The sequence below is a fragment of the Pterocles gutturalis genome, unplaced genomic scaffold (assembly GCF_000699245.1).
Source record: "Pterocles gutturalis isolate BGI_N339 unplaced genomic scaffold, ASM69924v1 scaffold21064, whole genome shotgun sequence".
Taxonomy (NCBI): Eukaryota; Metazoa; Chordata; class Aves; order Pterocliformes; family Pteroclidae; genus Pterocles; species Pterocles gutturalis.
This window is the reverse complement of record NW_010133744.1, coordinates 30,820-49,110: the sequence shown is the minus strand read 5'-3', so window position 1 is coordinate 49,110 and position 18,291 is coordinate 30,820. Positions and strand designations below refer to the sequence as shown.

Sequence of the window (18,291 nt, the reverse complement as noted above, 5' to 3'; positions counted from 1 at the left end):
GCAAGACCTTATTCATTTTCTGCTCTTGGTATGAGAGCTGAACAGTTGCAGAGTTGTGAACATGTAGTCTGTTACAGAAATAGCCGATTGATTCCTCTGATTCCTCTGCCTACCAGAGAGTCCTGGGTGGACATTGTAATGACCGGAGGCACAGAGGGAGTCCGGACGGTTTCACTTAAGATCATGCATGAACCCAAATACAGGGTGGGAGCCATGGCAGAACAGCATACAGTGGGTGCCATGTGTCATTGAGCATCAAACTAATGGTATGGTGGCAAAGGCTTGCTTTTGCCATCAGCCTGTGTGACAGTTGAAATGCCAATGAAAGAACAATTTGGACCAGAAGCAGAATCAGAAAGGGAGGCTGATAGATTACTATAGACATTTGAAGCTGGGGATCAAAAATGAGCCAGACTTTGGTCTTCGCCTATGAATATTGCACCGGTTGTATTCACAGGTTCTCAGCTTTTGGATTATAGTGCCATGAGAAGTTTATTTTGTTGTAATTTTCAAAGCATTTCATGAAAACTAGCTTTCTGGTGTGCAGAATAGCACAACACTAACTTACTTGGAAGTAGCTTGAGGGCTGAGGGAATAGGTTTTTTTTTTGTTGTGGCTGTTCACATGATTTATTTAATCATTTTAAAGATTACAGTTTGGAAAAGTCAGGAACACACTCTAAGCTGAGAAACAAAACAGAAGGAAATGTTGTTCACTGAGAATGAGGGTCTGTCTTCTGCAAACTAGCACTTGTGCATAGCAAAGGTCACTCTACCGCCACAGTCCTACTTCTGTGTTAGGTTTAACAGAAGATGTGCAGCATTTCTCCATTGGGCTATGTTTACTGCTCACCATCAGCCTGCTCAGAATGGTGCCCATGTGCTCCCAAAATACCTCCATGGATATGCCACATGCCCTTAATGTCAGCTTAGCCTCTGGACCTAACTTTTTGTGTTTTACCTGTCAATAAAAAGGAAGAGAAGTATATATATGCATACATACATGTCTATACTAATGCACTGAATTGGTGCCAATCCTTTAATCTTGATTTTCCAAAGGACACTGCAATTCGGTGTCCATTTCCTCTGAAATATTAATATATTTCTTTTCTGTAACGTTGCATAAGGTAATGCTCTTTACGGCTGTTGTCTCTTCTGCCAATCAATAACTACATTATGTGCTAGCAAAATAGTAATTATCATTTAAATCAACACCTTCATGTTTCTTCCGGCAAGGGACTTAAATTTTAAAGACGTGATTTGTGATTGATGGGATTTGTCTCTGATTTTTGTAGTAAGTGGATGGATGTAGGGTTACTGCAAAAATGATAATGTGGAGGATGTATATTAATCTTGCATGACTTCTACCATTAAATGTTAATATATATTAAAGGAATAAACCTGTAAATTATCTTATAAAATTTATTTAATCTTGGGAAAAAATCAGATTTATTTTGGATCCGTGAAATTCATGAGAATTAGTAATAGTATAAATTATTTGAAAAAATATGAAATTTCAGTGTCCTATTCTAGTCCTTTCAAGGGGTTCAGTGAAGGTGTATGAAGATAAGCCCTAGACAAGGGTGATAAAATGTGGAATCTTGGGCTGAAACTATTCCAACAGGATGGGGAGTGTAGTTGAAACCCTCTCTTATCTTACCAGCATTCTTGTGCATGCTAGCTCTCCACAGCAAGTTTGATTGGTTCATAGCAATTGATGGGCAGTTTAAAATGACAAAGCTTTCAGTTTCCTTGTTCCTGACAGATAAAGAGGGTAGGCATTTCCTGATTATATGGTATACATTCAAAATGCTAAGTTCCCTATGGTGCTATTTGTGACTAATTTACTTCCACAGCACATTAACACTGCTGGTTTTATGCTGTGGGAGGAGCGTGTAGTGTAACACGCTGTGAAGAGACGAAATGTTTCACAACAAGAGGTCCTGCTGGCTTTTCCTCTGTTTACGTTACCACCTGGAAATAAGAAAAGGTGGGAGTAAGTGACTGATGATCCAGATGGATCGCACGAACAGTCACACCTTTAGTCATGACACATCAAGCTGGGCAAATTCACACTGAGAAGTGTCAGGATTGCACTTTAACTCCTGGAAGCAGATATAATCTTATGTAGGAGAATGTGTAGGCACAAATACAGCTTGGCTACCTTCATGCCATTAGTCTTTTGGCAGGCAGTGCCCCTTTAGTGGCCACTGAGCATCTAGATTATTCTGGGGAAAAGTCAGGGATACACTTTACGTGAGGGACAGGGGCAAGAGGACAGGCTGTAGCAGAGAAGTTAGAATCTGAGAATGACAAATCAGTGGCTGTGCAAGCAACACGAATCTTCAGAGAGACTCGTAATGGGAGGACCACATTTTTCACTTTTCACATTCACTTTTGTAATCCTTGCCTATGAAAGTAGACAAATTATCTCTTGTTTATGGAAGTTGTTGTGCTTTGATGCACTACTTGACTTACGCAGCACTTCTCAGCACACCAAGTGTGTCCTGATTTCTAAGTAAGGGCTGAAGATACAACCTCAGCTAAACTGTGTGGCGCTTCTCTCAAGTTATGCCTGAAGTCCCCAGAGAGCAGCCGCTGGCTGCGGTGTGGCATGGTGCGAACTCAGGTCTGTGTTCCGTGGTGTCAGGATGGAGCAGAGAGCACACTCAGGCCTTGGGCCTAGGAACTACATATGAGATTGAAGTGTCTGTAACTCGCACATTTTTCTGATGTCCCAGAGCCTCTGTGACCCTGACAGCACATTCCTCTTCTTGGAGCTTTTTTCTTAACCTGTGCTTAACCTGACCTTTGCTTAACCTAATGTTCAGTAGATTCATTGCAGAAAGAAGGTCAGGCTGCTTAGGAAACTTTGCCTTCTAAATCTTCTGCTGATGTTTTCTTTTTACCATCCCTTTATATCTTTGCAGCATGCTGAGCTGTCAACAAATTCCATATCATTGTATCTCCCTTAACTTTACTTCATTTTTGTTTCAGTGAGAAGGCCTATAGTGTTTAACACTTAAGTCTTTGGCAATAGATTTCTAGATATCTTGGACCCATTTAATATAAATAATATCTCCTAGAAGGAAAAGTTGCTTTCAAGCACAACCTTCCCTTTGTCACTTTTTCCTGTTTCCTTAGATCTCAGAGATCATCACAGGGTTACGTAGATCTTTGGTGCTCCACAGACTGTTCTGAGAACCTAATATTAAGGCAGTGTGTTGAAAACGCTCTACTGTACAAATGCTTTCATGAACAAATGCTATTCACTCACTTGAAAATCATAACAAATCGTGCTTGCTGACACAGGAATCAAAGGCCTCCCTCCTTGGATCAGCTTCTGTGGGACTCTCTAGAAATGGGAACCTTTATGTCCTCTTCTCAGCTTCTTTGTCCTCTGTTCTCATTTCTGATTCCTTCAATGAAAAGACATAAGTAAATGCTCCCACACTGTCTTTCATACTTAAGACTCATCCCTGCTATACAGTCACATAATTCACAGACTTATACTAAAGTCTGCTTATGGTAAAATCCTTGTAACCTTTCACGACCAGTTTAGCTCTGCAGGCCTGTTCAGTAAGTACAAGTCAAACACGGATCTGAATACCTGGAAGCTGTTGTGTTAGCACTCCAAATACTGGTGTAGACTTGTGTATTGTACTCTGACCCTGTCAGTAGACAAGACGTCAGGAGATGTAAACTGATGTATTGGGTTGAAGAATGGATTTACCTCACTTTATGTTGTAGGTATTATTAAGGTAGCATTACTGTTTCCACCTAGACACACCTAGGCTACTCTCCTCTTTCAAAGAGGTGATTACAGCAAAAGAAGAGAAGATAAAATTTATTCTTTTCTGCTCCTCCTTTCACAGTGATGCTAAGTATTCACACTTTCTCTATAGGCAAGTGTAAAGTAGAAAGCATTATAGCAAGGGAATTCCTAGTTATAAGCAAAACTGTCAACCTTCTCAGACTCCAGTGAATGTGACTGCATGTTTCTGGGTCACTTACGATGTAGCATTGTTGTTCCTGTGAGTGTAGTTGCATGGCAAAAACCCATTTAGTGATGGGGGATAGATCATGGGCAAAGTCGTGTTTGAGGAATGTGTCTTTGAACAGGGTGCTTGCCAGCATGGAGCCCTGCTAGGTGACATGTACCTAGCTATGCTGTGACCTTCTGTGCTTCTGCAACTGGTCACTGCATCACAGCTCAAGCTACTGAGTGACATCCTGAAGGCTGGGGCTGCAGCTTATAGTGAGGAAGATGGAGGCATTTTAATAGAACAACCCAACTGGGGTCAAATGTGAGCCTTCACATGTCTCTCGAGCATTTACTGTGTTGATTACAAACCCCTGCCTGTGAAATGGAGCAATGAGGAACAGAGAAGCTGAATTGCTGAAGAACTGGGAGTTTAATCCAGATAACCCAGGCGCCAGCCTGACATTCTTACTCTTGGGCCATCTTTGCTTCTTGTTTTCCATTCCCTTAATGGTTTAAGCTCTTTTGTTCCCCTTCCTTTCCCCTTCCCACATAGATATTTCAACATATGTATATGTCTGTGTATGTGGAATATCAGCAAAGCTGATACTTTGCTCCCCACAGAGTTCCTTGTGACAACTCTCTCATGTAACTAATCCATAGCAATGTATACTCCAACAAGGAAAATTAAAAGGTTGGGAACCACTGACCTAACTTCTTAGTAAGCAATACAGCTGGCAATCAGATGTAACCTGAGCTCCTCGTTATTGGAGCTGCCTGAGCTATTCATAGCAAAGTAAAATTGCTATGGGAATTGAGCTGGATTTATTTTGTTTGAATGCAAATTATCCCAGGTCAGACAGGCTCAGATCTTCTGCCCCCTCAAATTCATTTGCATCAGCTCTGCCAGGCTGAAGCTTTTATCTGGAGGATCTTTGCTGGGGAAAACTGGGTATGAGTAGTGAACCGCCACTGTCTAGAGCTTTTGCTCTGCGGCTTTGATGCGGGCAGTGTAAGTCACTCTGAAGCCAAGCCCTCTGACCAGGTAGCCCTGTGTGGAGTCCAAGTACATTGGGTTAGTGTCTCTGTCAGCTGCAGCTTCAACAAGGTATCTTGTAAGGGAGAGGGAGTCTTTCAGGCTTGTCTGCCACTCTCACTCATGATATGAAATGTTCTTCTGAAAGGCTCAGCTGCCAAAGTCCCATCATCACAGGAAAAGCTGTGTTTTCACTAAAAAAACTCCAAGTTTGATTCTAGTACATGTGATCATAACAGGTAAAAAAAACCTCTTAAAAAACTCAGTTGAAGTCAGAAAGAAAATAAAACACCAAAGCCCTTCGGCATTATTTTTAAAAAATTTCATAATTTATAGTGTTGTTTCCTGCAAGGCCTGATTCATGACTTTTAGGGTTTGGAGTTGCATGTCTGATAGGGAGGAATGTTCCTGATGGGAAACACTCGAGCAAGCATCTGTTAATGCTAAGTACCTATGGAAAAGAATTTCCAAGTACTGATTTTAGTTATCTATCATCAGTTCTTTTTTTTTAAGCTGTTCATTTTCTGTGTCACTATGCCCTAATCTTGTTTTTTGTCGCAACTGTAGGAGCAGAAGATTCATTAAGAAGGCATGCAGTTTCCCTAGAATATTAGTACATCTGAATTCCATACACATAAAATCAATTAGCTGTACGCAAAGGAGGAGGAGAATCTTGCCAGAACATTTTCATTGCACCTAATCCTTCGAGCAGCATGAATAATTCATAGCAAACCATCCTCGGGGTGAAATTCTGCCCTGTCCAAAGGTCTGTTACAGATCTAGACGTCTTAAAGTCACATTTCAGAGATTTAAGAGGAACATAAATGGTGCTTTTATTTTGTCCTGTTACACACAATGGGAGGACAGGTACAGCTACTTTTTCTACGGTTCAAAATTTACAAAAGGTAGACCTCCTCTCATAGTTTAAGCATTTTCTTAAGCTGTGCACTCCTGTTACAGATCTAGACGTCTTAAAGTCACATTTCAGAGATTTAAGAGGAACATAAATGGTGCTTTTATTTTGTCCTGTTACACACAATGGGAGGACAGGTACAGCTACTTTTTCTACGGTTCAAAATTTACAAAAGGTAGACCTCTCATAGTTTAAGCATTTTCTTAAGTTGTGCACTCAGTTACATGGGATGCTAGATTAGAGGACTAACTAAGCCACCTTCTGAAGTCAGTTGTTCTGTTATTCTTGACGTACTGTAAGTAACTAATCAACTGTAAGACAGCAGATGACAAATAGTGGGCTGCCTCATTTTAGGAAAAGTGAAGCATAAATGCATTCATAGAATAATCCTGCTGTTTCCTGTTTGCTTTGTGATGGATTTCAGAACTGTCATAACTAATAAAATATCTAGATTGTATCTTACAATTAGAGGGATTTGCTTAAACAGGCCATACCCAAGTGCTTGTACAGCTACCAACCCTAAACTCGAGTTGTTGTTGGTTTTAGCTAATTGCTTTCCAGCACCATTGTAGCAAGCCAAAGAGCCACACTGACGGAATCATGAACAAAGTGATCTTGAGTGCAACTTGGTAAACCTTTGGCACTTGACTTAAATATTATTAGTGTATAGTTAGCGTCATAATGCTGTAGTTTATATTAGTATTTTTCTACTGTTCATTTATTGTGCTGACTTCTGTTTTAAAAAAAAAAAACACCAAAAACATGAGAAATGAGAGAGCTCACGTACTGACAAGCAAGTATTTAATCTGTGGCAAAGCAATCAAATTAGTGTTAGTTCTAGAATATCTCATTACACTGCCATAAATACCAGCTTAATACATTTAAATACCAATGTGACTGGTTCAATTACCTTAAGTGGAGGAACAAATAAGAATATTTCCTTATTTGCCATATGTTGACAGAGGATTGCATAAAGATATTTTAAACAAGTTCAGTCAGCTGCAGAAATACAAAGGCACTATTCAGAGATAACACTGTCTTTGTTCGTATAGGAATAATTAAAGACATGCAATTTTGTTACCTTGTTTTAATAATTGCTGAATGTTCTGCATAGCACTTCTTTTGAGCAACCAAACAGAGTAGTCTTTCATGACTAACTCAGACTGGCAATTTAAACATCATACCCTCCTTCTGTCAGATTCTCAGATAATAAAATGCTTTATTGTTAAGAACTCTTAACATTTTACATTTGCAAGAAATCTATATTATGTTAGAAAACAGAATAAATTGAGTTATTTTAGTGAGTCACTTAGAATCTAAAGAAAAATGTGCTCTGCACAATTCTCAAGTTAGAATAGGCAACCTAATGCTTCTTTTATGATAAAAATATTTTAGTGTATATGAAGGCCATTAACTTAACCTAAACATTTGCTGTGGTACAGAGCCAGATATTCCAATCTGGTGAAAATCAGTAAAGGTCTGCTGAGGTTATTCTCATCAGCCAAGGATCCAGTCCAATAAAACAAACAAACAAAAAAATTCCAGGGTAGTTGTCAGTAACTGCCCATGTACAGACTTGATACTTTTCTGAAGGATGGGTGAATTTGTTTGGCAAACATAAAAGCTAGGGAAAAATTTAGTTAACTTAAATTCTCTCTTTCATTTGGTGTGTTCGCATGCCTTTGTGCTGCCTGGTTTGGGATAGGATCAAAAATGAACATGCTCTGAGTTTTACTCGTGGGATTTCTGACTTCAATAATACATGTGTATTATTGGAAACCTCATGAGAGTCCATTCTCACTAGTTTCCCAGAGCATTTTCTTTCCCAAATTGGTATAAACACTCTCTGGAAAAGCTTGCAGAGACAATGCTCAGCTCAATGGGAGCTCCTGGGTGCTTAACACTCTTTAAAAGTTGGTAATTATTTAACAACCTGTGTATGGATTTAGGGTCTGGACCTTTCATTTTTGTTGGAGAATCATGGTTTGTGTCCCTGTCACTGTGTCTCAGAAGCTTGTTTAATTTACCCAGTGCTCCAGCAACATGGGTGCATCTACGTGAAGTGCCCTTCTGAGGGGGACAGAAACAGGAGGCAAAATATGCCTCAGCTCTGTTACTGCTGCTGTCCCCTTTGCAGTTAGCACCCAGAAAAGGGGCTGTAGCTCATAGCAGAGAGGGAGCGAACTTATTTAATTACCGTGATTTACTGCCACTGGTTTGGCTGTTTGCTCATGATGCTTCCCAAGGGTAAAGATATCTTTCACCTCAGCAACACTTTCTGCAATTTGGCTCCTTCTTTCTGCTTTGCCAGATATGTTACTTGTCATTTCTTCTACCTAATTTCACATCTTAATTTGCTCATTTTGATTATATTTTCCAGAGCACTGACATTTTGACCCTAACCTGAGAGGTGCTCAATAACCCATCTCTCAAAAAGTCAGTTAGTGATACCGAGTATCTACAATTCCAAGTCAGGCTGTGCTACACTGCTGGCTGTAATCCTTGGAAGTAGTTTTGCTTATGCCTGTAGTAAGGTTATAGTCTCACATATTTTTCAGACTACCAACTTAATCCATCCCAAGAGGTGAGTCTACTTCACTACACATTCTCTAAAGTAAAAATAATTTATTTAGACTGCTTACATGATGCAGGGTTGCTTTGAACGGCCTTGTACTAGTATTGGTTGAATATCCTTTCTTTGGAGGAAAGAGGAATCCATAACATGAATGCTGGCAAACTTAATAGGACTTTATTCTTCCTTGGATTCCTTGGTGTGTGTAAGAAGACTACATCTTTACTCCATTTTCAAGGCTTGACCCCAAACCCATTCTAAATAGCTGGCACTTTTCCTGCTGTCTTGACAAGATTTTGTATCAGGCTGCTGGTGTATGCATAGGGCACTGCCATCTCCACATGGTTTCTCATTTGAAACGGATCTGAAATTGCTGTCGCCGTTCTCCAAGCTGCTGTCCATGAACCATATCTGCTACAAAATACCACGTAGACACGTAAATGTTATGCCATGCTTGACCCAGTCACCCATTCTCTTAGCAGCTATGTTGCTTCTAGTTTGAGCTGGTTTGCCACCAGCTGCCTTGGAGCATGTGCAGGATGAAGGAAGGGCTGATCGCAAATATGAAGATAATTTCTATACTTTGTGAAGGAGCTACCATTATCTGCTTATAAATCCTGAGGGAAGGGCCTCATCTCCCCATCAGTCTGTGGTGGAATCTGGGCAAAGGTACGGGAGTAATGGGAGAGCTCTCCCTTCTTCTAGCACATGGTGCTGTATGTTGGTATTTGAAAATTGACATCTGCTCAATTCTAGAGGCCAGTCTGGGCCCAAGGGGAACTTCTGGCTGTTGTCAGGTAGCTCTAAGTTGTGTGAATAGCTGCATATTCTCTGGATTTCCAACATAACCTCTTTCTACTTCCAAGATACTCATTATTTCAGTATGGGAAACAGTCTGGCAGACAAAACCCATAGGTGGGACATCTGAGCTAGGGGAGTCTCTCCTCCAGCAAAGAAATTCTTTGGTGGCAGGATAGGTCTTTTGTGTTTCCTTTGTGATGCCAAAGTGCCAGAGACTTAACACAGCATTAGGGAAGAAAATACGAGTTTGATTAAAATGAACTGTAGCTAGGATCATTTCATGAGTTTTCACTGCAAAGTGAATGAGAAAAGACCCCAATATGCTGTGACATGAGATGGTCCCAACAATATTGTGATGTGACTAGCAGATATATAGGTATCTTTGACATCGGGTAATTTTAAGTAACCAGCAACCATAGTTTTTAGGTCATCTCTCATTATTATTCTTTATATTTCAAGTTCTTAATTTATATTTTTATTTGTTTTAAGTAGAACTAAAAACTGTACTTTATGTCTCTGTACTTTACGTGCTGTAACTCTCGTTAAGATGTGTTTGAATTGACGATTTGTGTTTTTTAGGAGCTGGACAGTTGGGAAATAACACAACAGAAGTCTTGGATCAATGTCCACTGAAGTCTGTGGAAAGCTTTATGCCAATTTCAGTTGGCCTTTTGTCAAGTCTTTTAAAACTTTGCGTGAATATTTGGAACTATTTTAATGGGTGTGAAACTACATTTAACTCTTCCTTTTGGGACATTTTTCATCTTGAGTATATGCACACCCATCTAATGGTATACACTTCATTGATTTCTTTGGCCATTGTCTCAGTTAAGACACACTGGTGTTTTAACACCGAGTTTTATGTATATACTCATAACACTGCATAAAGCATTCTGGATATATGTAGTATTCCTTAGAGAATACATTTTTAGCACTTTATTTAGTTGAGATACTCCTGTCTTTGTGCAAACTGTAATGTAACTTGGTGTCAGTCAGTATGAAGTAGTCATGGTTAGCAGAGACATTGCAGTTCATCTATTCATGTTTTAATTCTCAGTTTCATTTCACGATGCTTCTTACCTCATTATTTGCATCTGTTTTGTGAAACTCCTGTAACTTTAATATGCATATGGCCAAACTGCTGCCTTTAACTTAGTTGTCAGGTAATGAAAAAGCCTTGTATGGGTACAGAGAACCCACAGCAATGAGGCTCTTCTAGTTTAGAGCAAGGGTTTGTCTGCTATCTCAGAACTTACCTTTGTTAAAATATAGGCAAGAAATATAAGTTCCGAAAATCCTTCACTCACTGTCACTGCTGTGTTGCTTATGGAGGGTCTGTTTTTTGGAGATGCTCAAACCTCAAAATGAATTACGTTTACAGGCTGGTAAGCTGCCAAAGGCTTCACTCAGAGTCTAATAACACAGGGGGACACAAATGGGAGCAGCCTTTGTGCTGTTCTACCAAGAGGCAAATGAGACCTGTTAGAAACAGATATGTTACAAAACTATTCCATGTGGGTCTAAAGTCAGTGGAAGATTTACCTGGTTTTATATTGCTAAGATGAACTTCCAGTGGTTGAAAAATTGCCTTATTTTTCAGTTTATAATCTAACTTCAGTTAAAAAAAAAAACAAGTTGAAGCAGATATTTTATTATAATTTCTCTTGTCCAAGTTTCATTTTGAGATTCTTCCTCCTTCTGAAACACACCAAGAAAACAGAACAAGTGCCTTACCTTAGTGATACCACCCTGATACTCAGGAATTCCACAAAGATGTATTGGATCTGAGAATTCCTTTATCCCAGAGCTAAGCAAACATTTCATAACAAATAACAAGTGGGAGGAATGTTGCCTCCTCATTTCTTCTCAACTTTTCTGCAAACAAATGGCAAGTTCCTCTAATTTATTGATTCCAAATTATTTGCTAACCACACAGATCAATGTATGTCTTTCCATTTGCTTTCCAATGGCATGGAATATCCCTTACAGAAGGATAGCAAATATATGTTGTGAGGGAAGAACAAGAGAACAGCAAATTGCAACTGAGCAATCTCTTGGGTTTTCCTTCCCACCATATTCTCACAATCACTGCTATTATTAGGGATAGCCACAGTGGGAGAGAGAGGGAATAGACAGGAGTCCCTGGTCTTTTTCATGCTGCGTTGTCTAGACTTAGTAAAAATGTTAGATTTTGTCATCTTGCTTCCTCTCATGGTGTTATAATTGCAGAGAATCTGAAATAAAAACGGAGCTTTGACCTATTTCGCCCTCTCCATGTTGGGTCCCCAAACCATCAAAGTTAATGGAAAGATATTGAGTTCTGATTCAAGGAAAATCACATGTGTACTTAAAGCTGTGCTGGCAGTAGGAAAACCTAGTGCATACATTTCCATGACAATCTTGACAGTATTTGATCATCTAGTGAAACATTTGAGCTGGACAAAGACATTGCATCTAGCTCACAATCACAGAGATGTTTCATGTATTTGTAGAAAAAATTCCAAGAAACACTTTTTTTAAAAAAACAATTAAACTGCCCAGGAGTACAGACTGCCCAAAATCTAGCCTTCAACAAGTTGCTTGGCAGTGTAGAATTAGAAAAGTTGGTTCTGTGCTAGTATCCTACCTCTGTGTTCTGGCATTTCTCAGCTGGTGTATTTTCCAGCCAGCGTGGCCAAGGCCACTTTGCTTTACCTAAGGCTAAAATTCAGGAACCTGCAAGAAAAGTATCTGGCAGTTATTGCCCAATTGCCCTTTTGCAGTGATCCATGGGACTGCATCTCTGTCAGAAGCCAGGTCAGCATTCTCAGCATTACTTTGGAATTACCAAAGAGATTTTAATATGAATCCTTGAAACCATTCCATACCTGGAAGAAATGGAAAATGGTCTGTGATTGATTGAGTGTTCAGACTGCTCTGTGGCACTTCCCCTTTCTTTTTGACAACTTCATAAAAGTAGATGTTATCAAAAAAAGAAGGTATCTTTCATTCACACAAAATTTGTCAATTTGGAGGATGTGTCTGATGTAAAACCCAAAGGAAAGAAGCTTTATTGGAGATTTAGGGTAATTTCAGATGGAGAATAAAGCAAATAGTGTAAGGCACTCAGTCAGGTACAGCCTACGTAAAGGTGCAGCAACATACCTGCAGTACAGAGCCCAGAATTCAGTTTGCTCAGCACCCCCTCCCCCCCACCTCCCCTCACCCCAAATTCTCAGTCCACCCTTATAATGTTAAATATAGAAATTACATTTGGGGCTGAAACTTGGTGTACATCAGGGACAGTTTCTTACAGGAAAATGTAGAAACCCCTTTGTTCCATATGGTTTGAATCATTTATAAAATGAATCCTACAGGGATAATTTCAGATGTGGAAACCTTTAAAATGGGGAAATAAAAAACAGATTCACTACATTTTTGTTTGCCAGCTGAAAAAAAAATCATTTAGCAATGCCCAGTTATCAGTGCACTCTAGTACATAAAGATTGCCTCTCAGAACCACTTTTAAATTGTGTGATGACACACATCATAGGGATTAACATATTAGTCTTCTTCCCTACAGGAAAGTACTTTGTCATGACCAAATGTGATCTGACATTTGAAATATGGCAGCTTATTGCAGTGAGCAGGCAAGTTAAATTCTTGTCAATTATTTAAAGCCTGTCTCTTATTGACAGAGGTAATTTTAACCTTCATATAGAATGTTAAGTAGATATAGGCTGAGATACATAATTATGAATTCATGCTGAAAGGAGGAGAGGGGGTAAATTATTAATCAGAATATCATCTATGTTTGTTTTCATATTATTTTTCAGGAGGTAATTAGACCCTTCCAGTTCATAACATTAAATCTCTTCTATATCACAGTATAATTTTATGAGCACTATTATTAGGCCCCCAGGAAAGATGCTTATATCGGGGAGTACTGTGAAGATAGCTTTGATCTGGAAAGACAGAAGTGCATTTCCCTGAAAAGGGAATAGTATGGCTATAGACTCTTGAAGACCTTTATATCTCTGATAAACTTTTTCAACTGGAATAGACTGAAAGTCAGTTATAGCATTAGCTTAGTAAATAGTTAAAGCACTGAAGATTTCATATGTAGCCTTCTATTTTCACTTGTGTTTCATTTGCTGTTGAGTTTTCCTCATGAGAAACAGTTCTGAAAGTGCAGAAAATTCCACAAATCCTTAGGAAACACAGTGCTTACATTAGGCATTCAAACTGCTCTCCTTCTGATACCCTTGGCATTCCGGTCCTAGGAGGTTAAGCTAAAGAAAAGCATCAATTTCAGAAGGGAATAGGTGATACATGTCTGATGTGTGCATTTTCAAATAATACTTTTTGAAGAAGGAGGTGGAATCATGATCTGGGAGGACTTAAGATGTTGGGCAAGATGGTTTGCAATTGACGTTTGTTTGTCTGCACATATTTTTCTGAAGCATAAGAGATATGTAGTCCTCATGGGATGTCAATTTTGGCAGGAGGGTGTTGGCACATGGTAGAGCCTCACTGATCCAAAACAAAAATCTATATCTAGTATTACGTATATAATGTAATAGAATTACCTGATGAAACTTGTTCTTGGTGTTTGAGTTGGTAAAAAAGAGTGTTTATTACAACATGTTTTACAAAACCAAGAAATGAAATAAAATCATAGCTGATTAATGAACTGCATGGAAATACTTCCTCAGTGCCACCCACATATCCCTGGCCCTGATCCTGGAAACACTTCATCACATGTGCAGTTATATGCACAGATACTATGTGAAAAATACAGTGTAGTTTTCCCATACTTACTTCTGTCTTTCAGGGATCCAAGAATTAAAACAATCAGATACTTGCTTTCACTGATCACTTTTCTCTTGTAGAAGGGCATAAATTTTAAACTGCCTCTATGATGACTGAATTGTGGGGAGTTGATTACTGAATGATACTACTAAGTGTTCAGATGCTTCAGCTTTGTGCTGCTGTACTATAATGTGCTTGCGTTTCTACTAGGAGTAACCTTAAGTCTGGGATTCCCATCTGGTAATATCTTGTTCTGAAAAAAACCCTGAATATTAATTCAAATATTTTGTTTTACTAATGTATGCATTTTTTAGAAGTTGCATTTTCTAAAAGCATTTTCTTTTTATGTGAGCCTGTATATCCTGTACACAAACACATACACAAACAAGTCTATACTGTGAAGGATGGATTAATATTGAACATGAAATTATTCACGGTACTGTGAAGGTGCTATGCTGCCAGTCCCACAACATTCTTGTTCTGTGTGCTACCAAACATGAAACCTGGTCATCTCCAAAGTGAAACAATGCATGCTTTAATTGGGAAGACTATCTAGGTTATAGGCTGAACAAATCTAATTTAAAGGAGCACATTTCAATCTGTGTAGGCATTGAAGGGAGATCACTTTAAGACCTAGCACGTTCCAGCTGTGAACCTTGACAGTCTTTCCTCTAATTTGTGGTGGTGGTTTTTTTTCAGTCAGGTTTGATAAGGACACAGAAGATCGAGTTCCTTATATCTCCGTTACCTCAGCAGCTAGCACAGGAGCACAACTACACATCACCTGCTGGACACCATCCTCATGTGTTATATAAACGAACTGCCGAAGAGAAGGTGCACCGGTACACAGTACAGTCCAATCCCAAATACTTTTCCCTTGGTCATCACAGAACTCACACTTCCCACAAGTATCATGCTCAAGCGAATGGTTACCACCATGGAAGGTTTCAAAAGCAACATTTTTGTGGACGTCGCAAGAAATGTATGTAAGGAAACTTTCTCTCCTTGTTTGAGATAGTCGCTCTTAGAGACTGTATGGTGATTCTGAGGTGTGGTCCATAGTCACCTTTGCAATGGAGACACAGTAATTTTAAATAATACGGTTACAAAGTGAAGTAGATATGGGAAATTTGCGTATTCCTTTCAATTTATGTCATCATCCATTTTATTAAGCCATCAGAATCACTTTTTAGTTTTCTTACTCTCTGCCTAGATTAAAAAATCCCTTGCCTGATTTTTTTTTGACATTGATATAGTTTTCAGTAAGCAATTCTTCTTTAGATTGCTGCTTTTTGCACAGTGATGGATGCCAAGTCCCTGAACTGCTCTCTGTTATTTTGGGGATAAATAACTAATAAGGCTGGAAGATGAAGAAAAAGTCTTCCAAATCATTACTTTCTGAGAGGATAGAGAATACGTCTTTCAGAACTCACCATGTGATAATGAAATTTTCAGCAACTGAGATCTTTGGAAAGAACCTCCCATGTAAATTGTTTTGGAGCCATCTCTTAAAAAACATATTGGAATATATTATCCTGCCAAGGTCTATTCTTAGTCCGTCATTCAGCTCTCAAATTGCAGAACATTTTAGAGCCCCCTTGGACCCTGTGTCCGTACTTAGAGCATTCAGTTAATTCTGTTTGGAAGCTGATCTGCTTCTGAGCTGAGTTTCTTAATGAGGATCTCCAGGACTGCACACAGTATTGAAAACTGGCTCTCAGTCCGGTTATATTCTTCCAACTTCCTACTTGGGTTCTGAGAAAGTAAATAGGTTCCTTTTCCAAAAAGTGTGTACGGAAAAAAGAGAAAAACAAATAGAAGGGAAGGAATGAGAAAGGAGGTGGTGGAAAAGGTGTCTGTCAGAGACTGAGGCCCATTTGAGGCCTGAAAACTGCTTATTAAAAATTGACTGCTTCTTCAAAGATCCTTCTCCCTAGATTTGAAAGCTAGACCTCAAATGCCAGATGCACAAGCCTATGATTCAACCTGTAAACATCTGCATTCTGATGCAGTTCAAAACTACCTCATTACACACTCCCTTTCCCTCCTGTCTGGTTTTCCTGCTGCCTGCTTCAGAGCAGAGGATAATGGTGCTAAGTTAGCTCATCTGACCTACGGTGTTTTATTTTATTTGCAATGTCCACTGTGGTCTTGTGCCTTATTTACTGTACCCCCTGCGACTGCTTGTCCAAATTCAGAATTATTCATGTCCTCTTGAGCTTTTAGAATGGTGCTTTCCGCTATAATAAATGAGTGCATTTTGAACAGTGTGTTTTCATAACCTCCTGGGATGTGAGAAGATAATATCATTATTCCTGTCTTACAAATGGGACTCAGAGACACAGGAGAGGTCAAAAATAACCATTGCTCCTGGGTACCAAATCAATACATTGAGTTTTTATTTAAAATACTTATCAGAATATATGTTCCTGTAGTTGTATATTTGTATCTATATAGTCAATAACTTCAGTTATGAGTTCTTAGCTGCACATTCAAGCTGGATTTATGTTAAAAGAAGAACATGCAATTAGCATCCAACTGTGATGAGTTTAGTATAAGTGGTTTACCCATTGCTTAAGAACTCGGTGTCAGACACACTGTTAGAATCCAATTAAGCAAGATTGCATTTAATTACCTTAACCATGAAACTCTTTCTTTTCATATCCTGCAGTCTTTCACTTCTTGCAGTACATACCTGTAACCTTCTGAGAGAAAAGAAGGAGGAGTTCTGAAAAATAACAACCTATTTCTATACCCAGCCTTGGTTAATGCATGGAACAAGTGTATCTCATGTTCGCTGAATGAATGCAGTCTTACAAATAGAATCATGTGTGACCGTTTAATTGAGTGGGGCAAATATAGGACGTAGAAGAAAAAAAGATCACTCTAGTAAAGGCAACACACTTCTATCAGTATTTGGGGCTTTTTTCTTCTTCCTTTCTTTTTTTTTCAACACCTCCCCCCCCCCTTTTTTTCCTCTGTTTTTCTTAGTTTTTACATTGTTTTGCTGGTCTTGTTCTAAGATCTGGAGTCCTCTCAGTTTGAAATTTTCAACAAAATCCAGTCTCGTCACCTGCAATAGAAAATTTCAGCTTGAATGAACAAAGGCATTGAGAATGCAGTCCCATGGAAGGCAGTCCTTTGCTATTAACACTGCCTAGTCAAGGTTGATTTATCCTAACCTAGGAATGAATCCAAGTTAGCTGAACAGTAAGAGGGAAGAGCACACTGCCACTTTTAGTGTCATAAAAGTACCTTGTCCCACTCACCATCTATTAAAATTTCATATGCTGGCAATTTGTAAGCACTAGAGAAGCCAGTTAACTGGCTTCAAACTCTTCTTCACAATGTAAATGTTTTTAGATCATGAGAATTGACTAGACCGTAGTTAGTAAATCATGCTTGAAGCGCTGCTGCTTAGGTTTTATTAGTAGCAGTGGAGTTAATTCAAGAGCAAAATTCCACTGCTCATGGATTTATGAGTCAAATGCCTTGAAGTTGTCTTGCCTTCAAAACAGTACATGGAAACCAGTGTGCTATGAACTGAACACTTCACTCTTGGGTGAGGCATGTCTTCACGTCTTGACGTGCTTCCAGAAGGGAAAAGTTCTTTGAGCATGTAAAGGACAATTTTTTATAAGAGTGATACATTTTAAAATCTTACTAGCACAGTCACTTGCAGTGTTAAATATAGTTCAGAGTGACTTAGTTCTTGAAAGCAGACCACTGTTATACATTCTATGGTATTCCTGATTTCCCTGTTTGGCAAGGAACGAAATAGTGTCTGCTTTAGCTCTGTTGTTGGAATAACTTTCTGATGAGGCACAGACAGGATTTTTTTAATTACTTGAGGCTCTCTCACTTGTGTCATGTTGCATCTTGTGTTAAAAAAAACTGATTGTTGGTGGCCTTTGAGTTAATTCTTGATGCAAAGGCAATGTAGGTGTGTATGCAAAAGAAGCTATGAATAAGAGAAGCATTATAGGATGTAAGACATAGATTTCATTTTGCATTTTCTGGCTCTGTGAAGAAGTGGAGTAGAGACCATTCTCTAACCATGCCATTGACCATGCTACACAAGCACAGAGAGACAAAACACACCCTGGCATTGGGGTGTGTGGGCTGGATGCACGTATCCTGTTGTCAAGCCCTCCTTGCTGTTGCCTGGCATTTCCCTATACTAAATTAATATGTTCC

The 18,291-nt window shown here is 39.1% G+C and overlaps 1 protein-coding gene across 1 annotated transcript in view; it reads left to right on the top strand.

Annotated features, from left to right (window-relative positions):
* The window catches only part of ADAMTS18 (ADAM metallopeptidase with thrombospondin type 1 motif, 18), a gene marked incomplete at its 3' end in the record, with an annotated part of 51,601 nt that overhangs the window by 13,002 nt on the left and 20,308 nt on the right, over nucleotides 1-18,291 (top strand). The window contains exon 3 of the mRNA XM_010081358.1: nucleotides 14,794-15,076. Within this exon, the coding sequence (XP_010079660.1) occupies nucleotides 14,794-15,076 (283 nt within the window). The remainder of the gene's footprint in view (nucleotides 1-14,793; nucleotides 15,077-18,291) is intronic.